The sequence below is a fragment of the Nyctereutes procyonoides genome, unplaced genomic scaffold (genome assembly GCF_905146905.1).
Source record: "Nyctereutes procyonoides isolate TBG_1078 unplaced genomic scaffold, NYPRO_anot_genome, whole genome shotgun sequence".
Lineage (NCBI taxonomy): Eukaryota > Metazoa > Chordata > Mammalia > Carnivora > Canidae > Nyctereutes > Nyctereutes procyonoides.
This window is the reverse complement of record NW_026575135.1, coordinates 36,883,339-36,900,281: the sequence shown is the minus strand read 5'-3', so window position 1 is coordinate 36,900,281 and position 16,943 is coordinate 36,883,339. Positions and strand designations below refer to the sequence as shown.

General features: G+C 34.9%; 1 protein-coding gene across 4 annotated transcripts in view; it reads left to right on the top strand.

Annotated features, from left to right (window-relative positions):
- The window catches only part of CNTLN (centlein), a 323,526-nt gene that overhangs the window by 234,884 nt on the left and 71,699 nt on the right, over positions 1-16,943 (top strand). For 3 of the 4 annotated variants that reach the window (XM_055302562.1, XM_055302563.1, XM_055302561.1), the window contains exons 17-18: positions 5,350-5,443; positions 5,524-5,747. The exons of the other annotated variant lie outside the window; for it this stretch is intronic. In XM_055302562.1, coding sequence (XP_055158537.1) covers positions 5,350-5,443; positions 5,524-5,747 — 318 coding nt within the window. The remainder of the gene's footprint in view (positions 1-5,349; positions 5,444-5,523; positions 5,748-16,943) is intronic. 4 annotated transcript variants of the gene reach the window in all.

The following is a 16,943-nucleotide window of genomic DNA, read 5'->3' as shown; positions in this document are numbered from 1 at the left end:
CTCAACCCACATTGGTAAAGACCCAAGGGGAACCTAGACTTTAAGTCTCCCATGGCTCTAAGGAGTTACCCCTTGCCTCCCCTCTTCCCATAAGGGTAATGTTAGAGAAAAAATGAGGAGCCAATGGTCATGACTCCCTCCCATCCATGTTATCAGAGGCCACATAGGGAGTGAGACACCCATCTGCATCCATCAGTGAAGAAATGACCCTCTCCCTTCCTAGAAGGGTAATTTCAAAGGCCAAGTGCATAAATGGGGATCTTCATCACCCCCCATATGTATAAAGTCTCTCACTCCCCCCTACCCTACTATGTCAATGGATATTACGTGAGGAGCAGAAACAAGACATGCTTCATCTCCCAGGTAGGATGGCATCAGCAGAGGTCTTTGGGGAGCCAGAACTTCCACCTCCACCGGCAGTAATGAGGTATCCCTCCCCAACCATGGTGTCAGCAGAAACTGGACATGCATCCCCAACTAGCTGTAATGAATCGTGCTCCTGCTCCACCAATGTGCTATCAGAGGAGGCTTGCTAAAACAGAGGATATAAATAAGGTCCGGAGTCTTCAAGTATAATGCCCAAAATGTCCAGGATACAATGGAAAATTACTCATTATACCAAGAAACCAGGAAAACTTCAACTTGAATGAAATGACAATCAACAGAAGCCAATAACAAGATACACAGATGTTGGAACTACATGACAAACATTTTATTTTATTTTATTTTATTTTTAAAAATTATTTACTTATTTGAGAAACAAAGAGAACACTAGCCAGAGGAACAGAGGGAGAGAGAGAGAGAGAGAGAGAGAATCTCAAGCAGACTCTACACTGAGCCTGGAGCCTGATGTGGGGCTTGATCTCATGACTCTGAGATTATGGCCTGAGGTGAAGCCAAGAATTGGATGCTAAACCAACTGTGCCACCCAGGCATCCCATGACAGGCATTTTAAAGAAACCATCATAAAAATGCTTCAACAAGCTGTATGAACAGACTTGAAATAAATGAAAAGATAGAACATCTCAAGAATGAAATGGGAAATCTCACCAAAGAAATAGAAGATATAAAAAAAAAGTAATATGGAAATTTTAATCAAAATTTAAGTATTTTGTGAGGATTCTGGCATCAATTCCCACTACTCAGTTTGAGGTCAAGACTGATGACACCAAACACCCACCAAGAGGGGAAGAAAGGTTTATTTTTTACATAATGGAATACGGAATCTGGAATGGATCCACAAGTATGAACAAGTGATTTTTGACAAAGATACAGAAGCAATTCAACAGAGGAAGAATGGTCTTGAATGGTCTTTTCAACAAACAGTGCTGGAGCAGTTGAATATCCCTAGACAAAAAAAAAAATGAACCTATACTTAAGCCTCAGACCCTATGCAAAAATTAACTTGAAATAGATCACTGATAATAAATGTAAAACATTAAATCATAAAACTTTTAGAAGGAAATCTAAGGGAATATCTTCAGGACTTAGGGCTTGCTGAAGACTTTTTAGATATGTTACCAAAAGCATGATCCCTAAAAGAAAGTATCAGTAAGACTTAATTAAAACAAAGAAATTTGGTCTATGAAAGGCTCTCTTTAGAGGATAAAAAATATGCTATAGACTGGGAGAAAGTATTACAAACCATATATGTGACAAAGGACTTATATTTTGAATTTATAAAGATTTTGTCAAAACTCAACAGTAAAAAAAAAAAACAAAAAACCCTCAACAGTAGAAATTCAGATAATCTAGTTAGAAAATGGAGTAAAAACATGAACAGACATTTCACTGAGAAGGATAAACGGAAGGCAGGTAAGCATACATAAAGATGTTCAATAATACTAACCATTAGGCAAATGCAGATTAATAACATGATGAGATATACATCTTTTGGAACAGCTAAAACTAAAAGTAGTGACAATACCAAATGCTGGTAAGGATGCAGAGAAACTGGATCTCACATTTAATGCTGGTATGAACATAAAGTGGCACAGCACTCTGGGAAACAGTTGACAGTTTCCTAAAAAAAAAAGGAACTAATCATACATTTATCAAATAACCCAACTATTTCCCTCCTGGACACTTATCCACAGGAGCCCATGCCTTGATCACAAGAGACCCCTGGGTTTCTGCTGCAGGTCAGCACCCACCCCCCGTCCTCCTATCTTTCCTTCCTCCTTGGACATCAGGAAGCCCAGGACCTGCCCAGACAGGCTGAGGCTGGGCGTGGTGGATGGGGTAATGGCTGTGGGAGCGGCTGCCATTCTGCAAGCCGTGCTCCCTCCTCTGGGCTCTGAATATGGGACCTAATGCCAGTGGCTAGAGGACAGGGAGTCTCTGCCAACCGAGGACTCCATCCAGAGAAAAGAGAGGAAGGTGCAGGGTGGGCCAAGAGGTAAATGAAGGTTATTGGCCTACATCTGGGCCCAAACTCAAAGGATGTCCCTTCTCTGCTGGAAACTCTAGCTTCTTGTCAAAATAGATAGGAAATTGTCCTTGGCCCTTGAAGTGGGCTGAAGCCCTTGGCAAGTGATTAGGAAGTCCTCGCGTCTTGCCTTTCCTTGTTGCAGAGGGTAGTGGGTCACAGGCAGCTGAGAAATGGCAGCCACGGAAGGTCCCCTCTGGGAGAAGCAGCTCTGCCCTGGTGGCAGGCCCCTGGGCCATGCTGCAGTGGTACTGGGAAGTCAGGAGGGAGCTGCCTAGAGGAGGGGACTCCCACCTGCCTTTTATTTAAGCCAGTATTCTTTGTTCCTGCTTGTAATAAAATTTTTGTTACAAGCAGAGAAATGGAAATGGAAATTTATTTTTACAAAAAAAATCCTGTACATGAATGGTCATAACAGCTTTATTTCTAATAACTGAAAACTGGCAACAATCAAAATTTTCTTCAACAGCTGAATGGTTAAACTATGATACATCCATTCCATGTTATACTATTCAGAAAAAAAAGAGGGAGAGGAGAGAGACAAACTATTGCCACACACTATATTCTAGATTTGTAACCTCAAATTTCTCATCTTGGGTTGGGGGCCTAGGCCATCTCTCCTTGTCTTTTGTGTTCTGTGTTGCTTTTTACATGGAATCTCAAGGTCAGAGGAGATTATCAGTTGTCCTGTATTTTGCTGGTCACTTTGTTGATCTCATGTGTCTTTAGATTCCTGCTTTCACCTCATTTGTGGCATCAGAATTTCCTTTAATGTTTTTGCCACGTTAAAAAGATACTTTAAGTGTGCTGATTTCAAAGTTTAAAATTTTCCTGAATTTCTATAGGGGCATCTGAGTGACACAGTCAGTTGAGCATCAGGCTTTTGGTTTCAACTGAAGTCATGATCTCATGATGGTGAGATTGAGCCCCATGTCAGGTTCCACTCAGCACGGAGTCTGCTTAAAACTCTCTCTCTCTTCCTCTACCCCCTGTGCATGCTTCCTCTTTCTAAAAAAATAAAATCTTTTAAAACAAAATAATTTTTCTGAATATCTAGTCAGAAGTAATCCTGGAAATGGAAGCCCAATTCCTTTTTATTTAAGGTCCAGTTAATTTGATACTAAGTCTGATGACTAGTACTGGTAATTTGGTAGTTCTGCTTAGGATGTTTTTATAGTGCTTAGTACATGACTAGCAATTTAATCTTCATAAAGCTATGAAATATTTATTTTATTTTTAAAAAAAATTTTATTTTTGTATTCATGAGAGACACAGAAAGAGGCAGAGACATAGGCAGAGGGAGAAGCAGGCTTCTCGCAGGGAGTCCGATGTGGGACTCAATCCCTGTACTGATATCATGCCCTGAGCCGAAGGCAGATGCTCAACTGCTGAGCCACCCAGGCATCCCGCAATGAAATATTTTTTTTAAATGTATCTTATATACTGGTTCTAAAGAAGCTCAAGTGAAATATTTCAAAGATATTTTGAGGAATAAATAAGTTTAAAGGAAAAGTAATTGGCTTAAAGGAAAACCCTATCTTAGGCAAAATATGTGACTCATTGCCAAAGTAACAGTGGGTAATATTTATTTTTCCTTCTGTTTTTATTATAATTATTTATTCCAGAATTGGGATCTTTGAAAAAAAATTCCTTTTTTAAAACAATAATTTTCTAGATTGATAGTGTTCCTATTTCCCAGCCAATAAATTCTTAAATAGGACCACATATTTTAGTATTATGATTTATAATATTTTGAAAACATGTTCTTATTTAAATTTTTCTTTGAGGACACTCTTTTATTTTTTAATTTGCTGGCATTTTTAATTATAAATCTGAAATTCCTGAGGCAAAGGAATAATTTTTTAAATCTGTATTTTAACATATCAACATATTATCTTATGTTTCTAATATGATAAAGATAAAAAGATTCAATATAATATGAATAGTTTAATGTCATTTTTGTTCATCTTCAAGAATAACCTAGATGGAAATATCCTTAAATTTTGAACATGGTTGTTGACCATTGTTCTAGACAATAGGCTTTTGGTCACTTCCTTTTTTTTTCTTTCCTGTATGTATGTATTTTTTTTCCAGAGAACACTTGTCATTTGAATGATATGTAGAACCTTACATATATACATGTGTGTGTGCGTATATATATGTATACATATCCTAAAAAATACTGAAAATCTATAAAGCACTATATGCTTTCAGTTAGTCCTGATATTCAATATATCCTTGTGTAAATGAATTATAAAAATCTATCATATCCCAGAGTGGAACAATGACTGTGAAAAATAAAGTTGTTTTTTTCTTTTACCTTTGATTCCATTTATTCACTTCTCCTACTCTCTCCCACCCCCCTATTTTAAATCAGTGAAATATTTTGGAAGAAAAGTCATGGCTTCATTTTATTTCGCTTCAGTGTATTAGAATATCATGAAGAAAACCTACAACTTTAAGGAAAGCTACTTTATTACCATCAACATTATTTTAACTTTATTTGTCAGAAGGGTTTAATCAGTCTATGTGCAACAGATAAGAGTATTTGAGAAAAGGACCTATTTTCCCAGAGAATAAATTATTAAATATTCTTTTTTTTATTTATTCCTATTTTTTTAAACTACCTGTAGGTTGAGCTGCTACCACTTTTTTTTTTTTTTTAATTCTACAAATTTACAAGCCGGTTGATTTCGTATTTGTATCTTGTGCCTGCTAGATCAACTTCTTTTTTTTTTCTAGTTCAACTTTAATGCACATATTATGTTCATTTGTGAATTCTTGATATCAATTATAGATTTTGTTGTTTAAATTTTTTTAGTCTGCATAAATATATTTTTAGGTAAAGAAATATTATTTATTATGTTCACTTGAAGTTGTTATTGAGTAATAATCTAATTTTATAAAACCTTCAAATTTAGAATTATTTTCATTACAAGAATGCAAAAAAATCAACTTTTCAAAAGAAGAATGGTAATATACAAAAGAGCTCACATACAACAGTTCCTACCAGAGGTAAGAATGTATATGAAATTAACAATGTCTTCATAATTTGCTGTGTTTTAAAATCAATATTATGAACATTATTTTTATAGTTAACAGAGAAAAGTGGAAAAATATAACAGCCCAGAAATCAAGTAGCAATATTATTTTATTACGAGAACGTATTGTATCCTTACAACAACAAAATAGTGTACTTCAGAATGCCAAGAAAACAGCAGAATTGTCCATTAAAGAATATAAAGAAATTAATGAAAAACTCCTTCAGCAACAACAAGTATCTGATCAACGATATCAGATAAGCAGACAGACAATAAAGGTAAAGGAACTTTAGAAATTAATTATAATATTATAAAGGTAGATATTTTGTTTTACATGTGTTATTTGGTTCATATTTGTGTTATTGTGTTGTAACTTGGATTTTAAGAACAGACTCCATAAATGCATTTAGGTTGCCCATTTGCCCATGTTTAAAACTTTGAATTTCTCATTATAAATCAAATTATTAAGTAGTAATTGCCTCAGTTCCTCTTTGCAAATACTAGTATAACATGAAGATTTTAGCATAAATATCAATTTTAATATGTTCCTATAACTTATCTATGCTCTTGTTAAACTAAGGAGAATTGAGTTTCTGTAATTTTTTTAGACACATTAGAACATTGCTGGTTATCATAATTTAATCTTAAAGCAAGTAAAAAGGAAAAGATTGTTCCTTAATTTTCCATTCTTAGATATTTGCTTGTAAAAAATGATTTGTTAAAAATTTGTCTTACACAGAATAATTCATCATTTTATCAAATAATTTTTAAATCATTATCATATATAATTTTAAATTATGCTTAAATTCTCTACTATTATCTAGTGCTTTGACTCAAACAATATTTAGTAAATGTTTCAATTATAAAAGATTACTATTATGCTAGTTTTACTAATAAGAACCGTGTTCTGGCTTTATTCCCAAAGTGTCCTTATAAAAAAATCTGACCCATGTTCCAAACGTACGCTGAAAGTTACTTTCTATGACCTGGATTTTAAAAAGGTATTAAGATTTGTTTTCTTGCCCAACAGATAATATACACTATACAATATTCCATGTGCACTTGAGAATAATGTGTATCTGCTGTCGTTGGAGTGAATGTTCTGTATAAATCTATTGAGTCTAGTTGGTTAATAATGATGCTCAACTCTTCTGTATTCTTGCTTATTTTCTGTCTAGTTCTATCACACTTATTATCAGGTACTGAGAATGAAGTATTTAAATCATCTACTATTAATTTTTTTGTAATAATTTTGAGATTTAATTCACATACCACACAATTCTCTTATTTAATTCAATGATTGTGACAATATAGACAAAATTGTGCAGCTACCACCAAAATCAATTTTAGAATATTTTCATAACTTCATAAAGGGACCCTGTACTCTTTATCTATCATCCTTCCCCCATCTTTGTCAGCTCTAGGCAACTCCTAATCTACATTCCATCCATATAGATTGTAGAGGGAGAAAATTTATCCTACTTCCCTTTTAGGTTATTTGGCTTGTCTAATAATTAAATTGTCATAAGACAGATTAACAGGAGAAAAGCTTCAATTTCGTATGTATGAGAGCCCCATAAAAATATGAGACCCAACAGGCAGCTAGATAATTGAAGCTTATATAACATCCTGATCTAAGGAAAGGGATGGAGTCTGGGGAAACAAAGGGAAGAAGGCTTTTCACAGGAAGGCTAGAGGAAATATTTGAAAAACAAAGGTTGTTCTGTTACACAGATAAATTTCTTATGTTAAAAGGGGGGGTGGTGCCTGGATGGCTGAGTTGTTATTAAGTGTCCAAGTCTTGTTTTTTGGCTCAGGTTATGGGCTCAGGGTCATGAGATCGAGCCCCATGTCAGGCTTTGCACTCAGCATAGAGTCTGATTGAGATTCTCTCCCTCTGCCTTTCCCCCTGCTCTCTTTTACTTTAAAATGAATAAGTAAAATCTTTTAAAAAATAATTTTGTAGGTAAAAGTTATTTCTGGTAATACCTCTCTTCCTGGTACAGGCCTGCTTTCCAAAGTAAATTAAGGCAATTGAAAGGAGTAGATAAAGAGCTTTTCTTGAATCTGCTGGGATCTGGTTACCTCAAAATAATCTTTATGGCAAAGAGACCAAATTTTGGGGTGACAGAATCTGCTCCCCTTCAAGATTTGCCTATCCAGATATTTCATACAGATGGAATCTTACAATATGTGGCCTTTCATGGCTAGCTTCTTTCACTTTACATACTGTTTTAAAAGTTCATCCATGTTGTAGCATGTATCACTATTAGCATAAGGATTTTGAAGATTTTTTTCCTCCATAACAAAAATGAAAAAAACAAGCAAACATTATTGAGAATCAACATTTCATAACACTTTGTATAGAACCTAATCTTCTGAGAAAGGATCAATATAATAATTCTAAAACAATTGATGGATCAAGGGAGTTACAAGTTTTCTATGCTATAAATTCCTATCTTTAAAAAGATTGAAGATTGAATAAAAGCATTTTACATGAAAACTGTAAAACATTTTGAGACTCTCTATGTACATTGAGGAACAGTTATATTTCCTGTAGGAAATTCTGGAAATTAACCAAACCTGCAACAATCTAGAGAATATTATTCAAGAAAAACAGCTGAGTCTAAATAAGAACAAGAAACTTTGTGGCATTCTAATTTGCCTTGGTCCCCTTCTCTACCATTCCAGCTCAGCAGTAGCCTGGGAATAAAGATGGTCCATGTTTCACATGCAGCCTGGCAACTACTAGAAGAAGCTAAATGGAACTATAGCTCCTATAAAGCCTGATTCCCAAACAGTTGTCATCATTTGACCTGTCTGATTCTTTCATTGAGGACCCCTGTTGAAAAGATGACTCTGATCTCACTCATTTTGAGCAGCCTTCTTGTCAGATGAGGTGGGTGGATAGGATTGTCAAAACAATTACAGGCAAGTGTTTTAAGTTCAGGCTGCCTGAAGTGATAGATTGTAGTTTAGGTCAAACAATATATTACCAAATAGCTTAAAAGGAAAAGCTGGGGAATGAGATGTCCATAAAATTTTTGAAAGGCTCTTACATATTCCTGGGAATCTGGAGAATACATGTATTCACAGAGCTTTGTGAATACTCAGGAAAGAAATGAGAAAGCCTGGGCACTTGCCTCTGTTGTAGTGTAAGGCTCTGTACAACATGATAGTAAATTAAGGCAATATTGTTCATAGCAGCATTACTTATAATAACCAGAGGTAGAAACAACCTAAATGTTCATTAGTTGATGAAAGGATAAATTGTGGTGTATACATATAATGGAATATTATTAAACTACAAAAAGTAAAGAAGTATGTATATATATATATATATATATATATATATATATATATATATTAGTAAAGAAGTTTTGATACATGTTATAGCATGGATGAAACTTAAAAATTTTACATTTAGTAAAAGAAGCAAGTCAGAAAAGAACATACATGATTCCATATATATGAAATAATACAGAATAGGAAATATAGAGATACAGAAAGTAGATTAGTGTTTGCTTTGGGCTGGGGGAAAAGAAAAACATGATAGTGATTGCTAAAGTATATGGATTTCTTCTTGAGTGATGAAAATATTCTAAAATTCATTGTGGGGATCCCTGGGTGGCGCAGCGGTTTGGCGCCTGCCTTTGGCCCAGGGCGCGATCCTGGAGACCCGGGATCGAATCCCACATCGTGCTCCCGGTGCATGGAGCCTGCTTCTCCCTCTGCCTATGCCTCTGCCTCTCTCTCTCTCTCTCTCTCTCTCTGTCTATCATAAATAAATAAAAAAAAATTTTAAATTCAGTGTGATGATGGTTGAGCATATCTGTGAATATACAAAAAGGCATTGGAATTTTACACTTTAAGTGAATGAATAGTGTGGCATGTGAATTATATCTCAGTAAATTTTTTTTATTGATTTTAAATGGGAAGATATACCAACAAATAAAAGTATATGCATGACTTTATTGATAATACATTTATGGCTGACAAAATAATATAATAAAAACCATTCTCTATTTAAATTAATAAAACCTGCCACCAACATAACAATTGTTTGTGTAATATATATTATGGAAGGGGTACCTGGGTCATTCTAGTTGGTTAAGTATCTGACTCTTGACTTTGGATCAGATCATGATCTGAAGGTTGTGAGATCAAGCTCCATATTAGGCTTCATACTAGGTGTGGAGCCTGTTTGGGATTCTCTATCTCCTTGTCCCTCTGCCTCTGCCTCTGCCCCCTCTTCTTGCTTGCTCACTCTCAAACAAATATCTTTTTAAAAATGTTATGATAAAATGTAATAGCTATATACCATTTTTAGATGTATAGAAACCTACTATTAGGCAAAGCACTTCAATTATTATTAAATTCAACAAAGTAAAATGTATTTAAGGTGAATTTTCTTAAAATTAACCTCTAATTAAAACATGGGTTTTCTTATTCTAACATATTCAATTCTCTATTATAAAAGTGAACATTAAGGGATAGAAATGTTAAAGTTTATAATATTGACTAGCTTTTCCAGTTTGAACACCCAGTTCTTTGATTCAAGAGACTTACTCATAATTCATCTGAAAAGTCTGAAAAATGAGTCCCATATCTTAACAAAAAGATGTAAATGTCATCTTCTTTTATTCCAGTAACATTACTTAATTATATTATGACTTTGGAAATTCCTTTATGGCCACATATGTGTCATCATGTAGATTTAAACAGCATTAACTCATAGAAGCAAACTGCCAGAATCCATATTGTAAAAGAAAATGCAGCTTTACCTGTAAAACTACCTTTTAGAAAAAATTTTTGAATGTTTTGTATTAGGTATTAAACAATATATCAGCTGATAAGATATCAAATTTAAATTTTTGTGGAATTTTACATTGTGTAAAATTTATTTTCTAATAAGCCTTGCCCTGTAATCATGGATTTAGAGAAAGTAGAATAATCTGTATCATTTATTTATATACGGATAGATGAGTTGTTTTATTAATTTCCTTTCTGTATTTGTTTAAATAACAAAATGAATTTCAAGACGTGTATTATCACTACAGATTGAAGTGTGTTTCCCCCAAATTCATATGTTGAAGCCCTAACCCTTACTGTTATGGTTTTTGGAGATGGGGCCTTTGTGAGGTAATTACGTATAGATGAAGTAATGAGGGAGGGGCCCTCATGGTGGGTTTAGTGACCTTATAGAAAGAGAAAAAGAGCTCTCGCTTGAACCTGACCGTGCTGGCATTCTGATCTCATACTTCCAGCCTCCAGAACTATAAGATATTAAATATCTATTGTTTAAAACACCCAATCTTTGGGGGTTTTATTATTGTTATAGCAACCCAAGCAGAGTAATGCAGATTTTGATACGGGCACTTGAGTGCATTGTGACAAATATGTAAAAATGTGGAAGCAGCTTTGGGTACATGCTGTAAGAATTTTGAAGTGCATACTACAAATACAGACATTAAGGGTGTTCTGCAGAGGTTTCAGATGAAAATGAGGAACATGTTTTTTGAAACTGGAGGGAAGCCAATCCTTGTTACAGAGTGTCAAAGAACTTTGGCTGAATGGTGTTCTAGTGTTTTGTGAAAGGTAGAACTTGAGAGCAATGAAATTGTATGTACTTTTATTAAATCTTTATTTTGGAGGGAGCAGTTTTAGGTTCATAGCAAAATTGAAAAAAAAGTACTGAGATTTCCCATATATCCTCTGCCTCTACACATGCATAGACTCCCTCATTGTCAATATCCCCATCAGAAAGGTACATTTATTTCATGAACCTATATTGATGAACCTACATTGATATATCATAATTATCCAAAATGCATAGTTTACCTTATAGTTCACTCTTGCTGTTGTACATTCTTTGGGTTTGGAGAAATATATAGTAACACATATCCATGTATTCATTTTCGCCACCCTAAAAATCCTCTGTGTTTTGCCTGTTTATCCTTACCACCCCACTCTAATCCTTGGCAACTGCAGATCTTTTTTACTGTCTCCATATCTTTGCCTTTTGTGGAATGTCATATAGTTGGAATTATACAATATAAAGAGTTTTCAGACTGGCTTCTTTCTCTTAATAATATCCAACTAAGTTTCCTCCCTGTCTTTTCATGGCTTAATGGTTCATTTCTTTTTAGCATTGAATAATATTCCATTGTCTGGATATACCACTGTTAATGTATCCACTCACCTACTGAAGGACATCTTCATTGCTTTCATGTTTTGGCAATTATGAATAAAGCTGCTATAAATATACCCATAAAGATTCTTTTTTTTAATTTTTATTTATTTATGATAGTCACAGAGAGAGAAAGAGAGAGAGGCAGAGACACAGGCAGAGGGAGAAGCAGGCTCCATGCACCGGGAGCCCGATGTGGGATTCGATCCCGGGTCTCCAGGATCGCGCCTTGGGCCAAAGGCAGGCGCCAAACCGCTGCGCCACCCAGGGATCCCCTACCCATAAAGATTCTTATGTGCACTTAGGTTTTCAGTGCCTTTGGGCAAATACTAAGAAGCATGATTGCTGGTCATGTGGTAAGAATATGTTGAGTTTTGTAAGAAACTGCCAAACTGTCTTCCAAAGTACTGTACCATTTTGATTCCCAGCAGCAATGAATTAGAATTCCATTGCTCCACGTTCTCACTGGCATTTGATATTGACAGTGTTGTGGATTTTGGCCATTCTGAAAGTGTGTAGTAATATTTCATTGTAGTTTTAATTTGCATTCCCCTGATGACATATGATGTGGACCATCTTTTTAAATGCTTATTTGCCATCTATATCTGTTTGAGTCTCTTGCCCACTTTTTAATTATGTTCTTTGTTTTCTTATTGCTGAGTTTTAGAAATTTTTCAGGTTTTTTGGAAAAAGTCCTTTATCAGATGTGTCTTTTGTAAATATTTTCTTCCAACTTATAGCAGAGTGAGCCTTCTCATTCTCTTGACACTGTTTTGTAGAGCAGAAGTTTTGAATCCTAATGAAGTTCAGCTTATCCATTATTTTCTTCATGGATCATGTTTTGCTGTATCTAAAAAGTGATCACCGTACCCAAGATCACTTAGAGGTTCTCTTTTATCTTCTAGGAATTTTTTAGCTTTGCATTTTACACTTAGGTCTGTGATCCATTTCAGATTAATTTTTGTGAGGACATAAGGTCTGTCTGTGCCTAGATTCTTTTTTTTTTCTTTTGCCTGTAAATGAACAAATGTTCTAGTACAATTTGTTTGAAAGGCTATATTATCTCCATTGTATTGCCTTTGCTTTTTTGTCAAAGATCAGTTGACTCCGTTTAGGTAGTTCTATTTCTGGGCTGTTTATTCTGTTCCATTGACCTATTTGTTCTTTTTTTTTCCTATTTATTTTTTTACCAATTCACATTTTAAAAAATATTTTATTTAAATGCAGTTTGCCAACATAGAGTACAACACCCAGTGCTAATCTCATCATGTAGCCTTAGTGCTTGTCAGTTACCCCATCCTCCACCAATCTCCTCTTCTGCAACCCTTTGTTTGCTTCCCAGAGTTAGGAGTCTTTCATGGTTTGTCTTCCTCTCTCATTTTTCCCCCCACTCAGTTTCCTTGGTTTCTCTTATGGTCCCCTTCATTATTTCTTATATTCTACCTATGACTGAAACCATATGATAATTGTCTTTCTCTGATTGACTTATTTCACTCAGTACCTTCCAGTTCTATCCATGTCAAAGTAATGGTATGTATTCATCCTTTCTGAGGCTAATATTCCATGATATATATATTATATATATATATATATATATATATACACACACACATGATATATATGTATATATATACATACACATACACACACACACATATATATCCATTCATCTGGTAAAGAACATCATGGCTCCTTCCACAGTTTGGCAATTGTGGACATTGCTACCATGAACATTGGGGTTCAGGTGTCCCGGTGTTTCACTACATCAGTATGTTTGGGATAAATACCCAGTAGTGCAATTGCTGGGTCAGAGGGTAGCTCTATTTTTAACTTCCTGAAGAACCTTATACTGTTTGCCTGAGTGGCTGTACCAGCTTGCATTCCCACCAACAGTGCAAGAGGGTTCCCATTTCTCCACATCCTCACCAACATTTGTTGTTTCCTATATTGTTAATTTTAGCCATTCTCACTGGTGTAAAGTGGTATCTCATTGTGGTTTTGATTTATATTTCCCTAATGCCAAGTGATGTGGAGCATTCTTTCATGTGCTTGTTGGCCATGTGTAGGTCTTCTTTGGAGAAATGTCAGTTCATGTCTTCTGCCCATTTCTTGACTGGATTGTTTGTTTCTTGAGTGTTGAGCTTGATAAGTTCTTTATAGATCTTGGATGCTATCCCTTTATCTGATATATTCTTTGCATATATATTCTCCCATTCTGTAGATTGTTTTATTGACTGTTTCCTTTTCTGTGCAGAAGCTTTTTATCTTGATGAAGTCCCAGTAGTTCATTTTTGCTTTTGTTTCCCTTGTCTTTGTAGATGTGTCTTACAAGAAGTTGCTGTGGCCAAGTTCAAAGATTGTTGCCTGTATTCTCCTCTAGGATTTTGATGGAATCTTGTCTCACACTTGGATCTTTCAACCATTTTGAGTTTATCTTTGTGAATGGTGTAAGAGAATGGTCCAGTTTCATTCTTCTGCATGTGGCTTTCCAATTTTCCCAGCACCATTTATTGAAGAGACTGTCTTTTTTCCATTGGATATTCTTTCTTGCCTGTCGAAGATGAGTTGACTATAGAGCTTTGGGTCCATTTCTGGGTTCTTTATTCTTTCCATTGATTTATGCGTCTATCTGTTTTTGTGTCTTGATGATCAGAGCTTTGTAATATAGCTTGAAGTCAGGCATTGTGATGCCCCAGCTTTGGTTTTCTTTTTTGAGATTCCTCTGGCTATTTGGGGTATTTTCTGGTTACATAAAAATATTTGGATTATTTGTTCCACCTCTGTGAAGAAATTCCATGGTATTTTGATAGGGATTGCATTGAATGTGTAAATTGCTCTGGGGAGCAGACATTTTCACAATATTTATTCTTTCAATCCATGAACATGGAATGTTTTTCCATCTCTTTGTGTCTTCCTCGGTTTCTTTTCTACGTGTTCTGTAGCTTTTAGAGTATAGATCCTTTGCCTCTTTGGTTAGGTTTATTCTTAGGTATCTTAAGGTTTTAGGTGTAATTGTAAATGGGATTGATTCCTTAATTTCTCTTTGTTCAATCTCATTGTTAGTGTATAGAAATGCAACTGATTTCTGTGCATTGATTTTGTATCCTGCCACATTCCTGAATTCCTCTTTGAGTTGTAGCAATTTTGGGGTGGAGTCTTTTGGGTTTTCTGCATACAGTATCATTGTCATCTGCGAAGACTGAGAGTTTGACTTCTTTTTTGCCAATTTGAATACCTTTTATTTCTTTTTGTTGTCTGCTTGCTAAGGAGAGGACTTCTAATACTATGTGGAACAAAAGTTGTGAGAATGGGCATCCCTGTCATGTTCCTGATCTTAGGGGAAAAGCTCTCAGTTTTTCCAGTACCACATTTTTTTTTCAATACCACATGTTTTGATTACTGTAGCTTTATATTACGTCTTAAAATCAGTTAGTATTAAGTCTTCCAACTTTGTTTCTTCTGTGGTACTGTGTTGACTAATCTGGGTTTTTGCCTCCTCATATAAACTTTATTATCAGTTTGTCAATATTCACATGCTGGGACTTTGATTAGGATTGCAGTGAATCTATAGAACTAATTGAGAAGAACTAACATCTTGACAATATTGTGTCTTCCTTTCCATGAATATGGAATATCTCCATTTATTTAGTTTGCCTTTGATTTCTTTTATCAAACTATTTTAGTTTTTCTTACATAGACATTGTACATATTTTGTTAGACATATATCAAAGTATTTACTTTTTAGGTGTGCTAATGTAAATGGGGGTGTTTTGCCTTTACATTCTACTTGTTCACTGCTAGTTTATAGGAAAGGGATTGACTTTCATATATTAACCTTTTATCCATCAACTGTGACATAATCACTTACTTGTTCCAGGAGTTTTTTTGTTGAATCTTTCAGATTTTCTGCATTGACAATTATATCATCTGTGAACAACAATTATATCAACTGTGAAGAATTTTATTTCTTCCCTCCAATTCTGTATACCTTTCACTTCATTTTCTTGTCTTGCTGATTTAACTAGCACTTCCAATATGATGAAATGCTAGGGTGAGAGTAGACCTCTTGCCTTGTTTCTGATCTTTAATCGGAAAGTTTCAAGTTTCTTACCATTAGATGTGATGTTAGTTATAGGACTTTTATAGATATTCTTTATGAAGTTAAAGATGCTCCTCTCTATTCCTAATTTGCTGAGATTTTTTAAGTGTTTTTACTGTTGAATTTGTCAAGTGATATTCTATATCCAGTGATATGATCATGTGATTTTTATTTTTTAGCCTGTTGATGTGAAGGACTGCATTAATTTCTTTTTTTTATCTCTTGACTCCTTATATCAACTATAAGGAGGATAGTACCCTCATATGTGATGCAATTAAGATTTAAAGAATTAAAATAAATTACTTAAGATCAAGCTGAGCTGCCATTCTAGGATTATATCCTACATCTTTTAACTATATAGTCTTTCTACTTTTCTAAGCTAACTTTCTATACAACTTTACATTTAATAGTTTTAAAGTTTAACAATTGTGAATTCCATTGGCTCTAGCTGCTAATTCACTCCTCAAAGGCAGAATCCATATATTATACTTCTCTGATAACTGTCATAGACTCCTGTGTATTTAAGGTCATAGTACACTCTCAATAAAAGAATGAAGGTTGATTTATGACTAGTTTGTTTTTACCAAGATTCTGGTATGATATTGCATATTCTTATCAAGATTTTTTTTTTATCAAGATTTTTTTAAAAGATTTTATTTACTTATTCATGAGAGACACAGAGAGAGAGGCAGAGACACACAGGCAGAAGGAGAAGCAGGCTTGCAGTCCAATGTGGGACTCGATCCCAGGACCCCAGGATCATGACCTGAGCTAAGGCAGACGCTCAACCGCTGAGCCACCCAGGCATCCCTATTCTTATCAAGATTTAAAAAATTATGTTCTACTTTAAATACCTTCCTCTTTTCTTTACTTCATTCTAAATCTAACACATCACTTAAAATATGGTTCATATATTACTTCCTGCATGCAACATTTCCCAGAGCTATTCTCCTTTTCTAAGTTTAGCATAAAATAAAAGAAGAATTCTGCCTTAATTTATTAAGTTGAGGTAGTAATGTGGCATATAAGTGAAAATATCCTACAGACTTTGTGATTAGGAACTAGAGAATCAGGGGCACTTGGGTAATTCAGTGGCTGAGTGTCTTTGGCTCAGGTCATGATATCAGGATCCTGAGATCGAGTTCCACATCAGGCTCCCCACAGGGAGCCTGCTTCTCCCTCTGC